Source organism: Sinocyclocheilus grahami, unplaced genomic scaffold (genome assembly GCF_001515645.1).
Source record: "Sinocyclocheilus grahami isolate Dianchi unplaced genomic scaffold, SAMN03320097.WGS_v1.1 scaffold9823.1, whole genome shotgun sequence".
Lineage (NCBI taxonomy): Eukaryota > Metazoa > Chordata > Actinopteri > Cypriniformes > Cyprinidae > Sinocyclocheilus > Sinocyclocheilus grahami.
The window spans coordinates 20904-22229 of NW_015512875.1; the positions used below are offsets into that span (position 1 = coordinate 20904).

Consider the following 1326-nt stretch of genomic DNA (forward strand, 5'->3'; position numbering starts at 1 on the left):
CTGGGAAGGAGGAGGTAGTGCGGAGAAGTGTGCTTGCCTCCTAAATCCATTTTTGGATGCAGCGGTGTTGCTGTAGGAGACGCAGTCTCTCTCCCGTTTCTAGACCTTCAGATGTAAAGGCGCGTGTTCTTTTCTCGCTTTATGTGTCAGAGTATGGTAGTCCGTCGCCTACATTTATGCAACCATAACCATTTGTGCTTGACAAACAAGAAAAAACGAAAAAGTCTAAATGAGCACTGTCGGAGGTGTCGTCTTGGGAAGCAATAGGCTCTGTCCTGGAACAGGGACGATGACGTGGGCATTATGACGTCTGTTCAGGTTGTTTGTTTTATATGAATACGTCTGTCGTGTGTCTCCAGAGGATGCGGCTACTATAAAATGATGTACAGAGAAAATATGACACAAATAAGCACAAATAGCCGTCGGGGAATGTAGCACACATGTACCTGTCGTATCCACCGCCTCATTCGCTTTTACGGAGACTAGACGTACCAGAATCACACGGGCACTTGAGCGTAATTCTTACGTGCCAGATCAGCTTGCATCATGGGTGAATCTCACGAACATGAAGCCTGTTTTAAGAGCCGTGTGATAATTGAGCACATTTTTGACATTTGGTCAATCCATCTCGAGTGGTCCCGAAGTTGAGTGATTGCCTCTGTCTATTGGTATCGCAAGACACCAGTTTTGTACTTTTTATTTTACTTCGTTTAATCACTGTGGTCATGTTTGTGCGTGTCATGGCGCACAAAAAATTTTGGGTCGTTTATGGAAACCTCAGTATCTTGAAAAATCACAAGACTGGTCTCTTTACATTCAGAGCAGCATGACGAGTCATATCGTACCCAATATTCCATGTCGGCAATTTTGGGCATCTGCCATTTCGAATTTTGACAAAAAAAATTATATTTTTTCGAATGCATTGGTGTATTGTTATAAAACGTGGTATGTGTCTTCGACACAATTCCCTGAAGGTACTCAAAATGTTTTGTGGCAAACATTATAATGAAATTTTAAAAAATGTTAATAGCTTTTGGTTAATTTTGCCTATTGTCATGAGACTTATCTTGATAGATTCCTTGATAGAACGTCTTTTCCAATTATGCCAAACTTCCTGTCCGCCATTTTGATTTGTTGAAAACCTACTTTTTCAAACTTCACTTAGACCGTTGGTCCGATTTTCACCAAATTTGGCTCAGATCATCCTCAGACCATAATGGCAAAAATGTATGAATTTCGTGTCGATAGATAAAATGGTTTTCGTTTAACGCACCAACGAATTTGATGCCAAACTGCATCTGAGGCTGTATCTCTGCAAAGCTTTGA

General features: G+C 41.1%; 1 protein-coding gene across 1 annotated transcript in view; it reads left to right on the top strand.

The window, feature by feature from the left end:
* The window catches only part of LOC107578346 (protein Jade-2-like), a 21802-nt gene extending 20897 nt beyond the window's left edge, over positions 1-905 (top strand). Inside the window, exon 2 of the mRNA XM_016264315.1 lies at positions 15-905. Within this exon, the coding sequence (XP_016119801.1) occupies positions 15-44 (30 nt within the window). The 3' untranslated portion in view covers positions 45-905. The remainder of the gene's footprint in view (positions 1-14) is intronic.
* The last annotated feature ends 421 nt before the right edge of the window (positions 906-1326 follow it).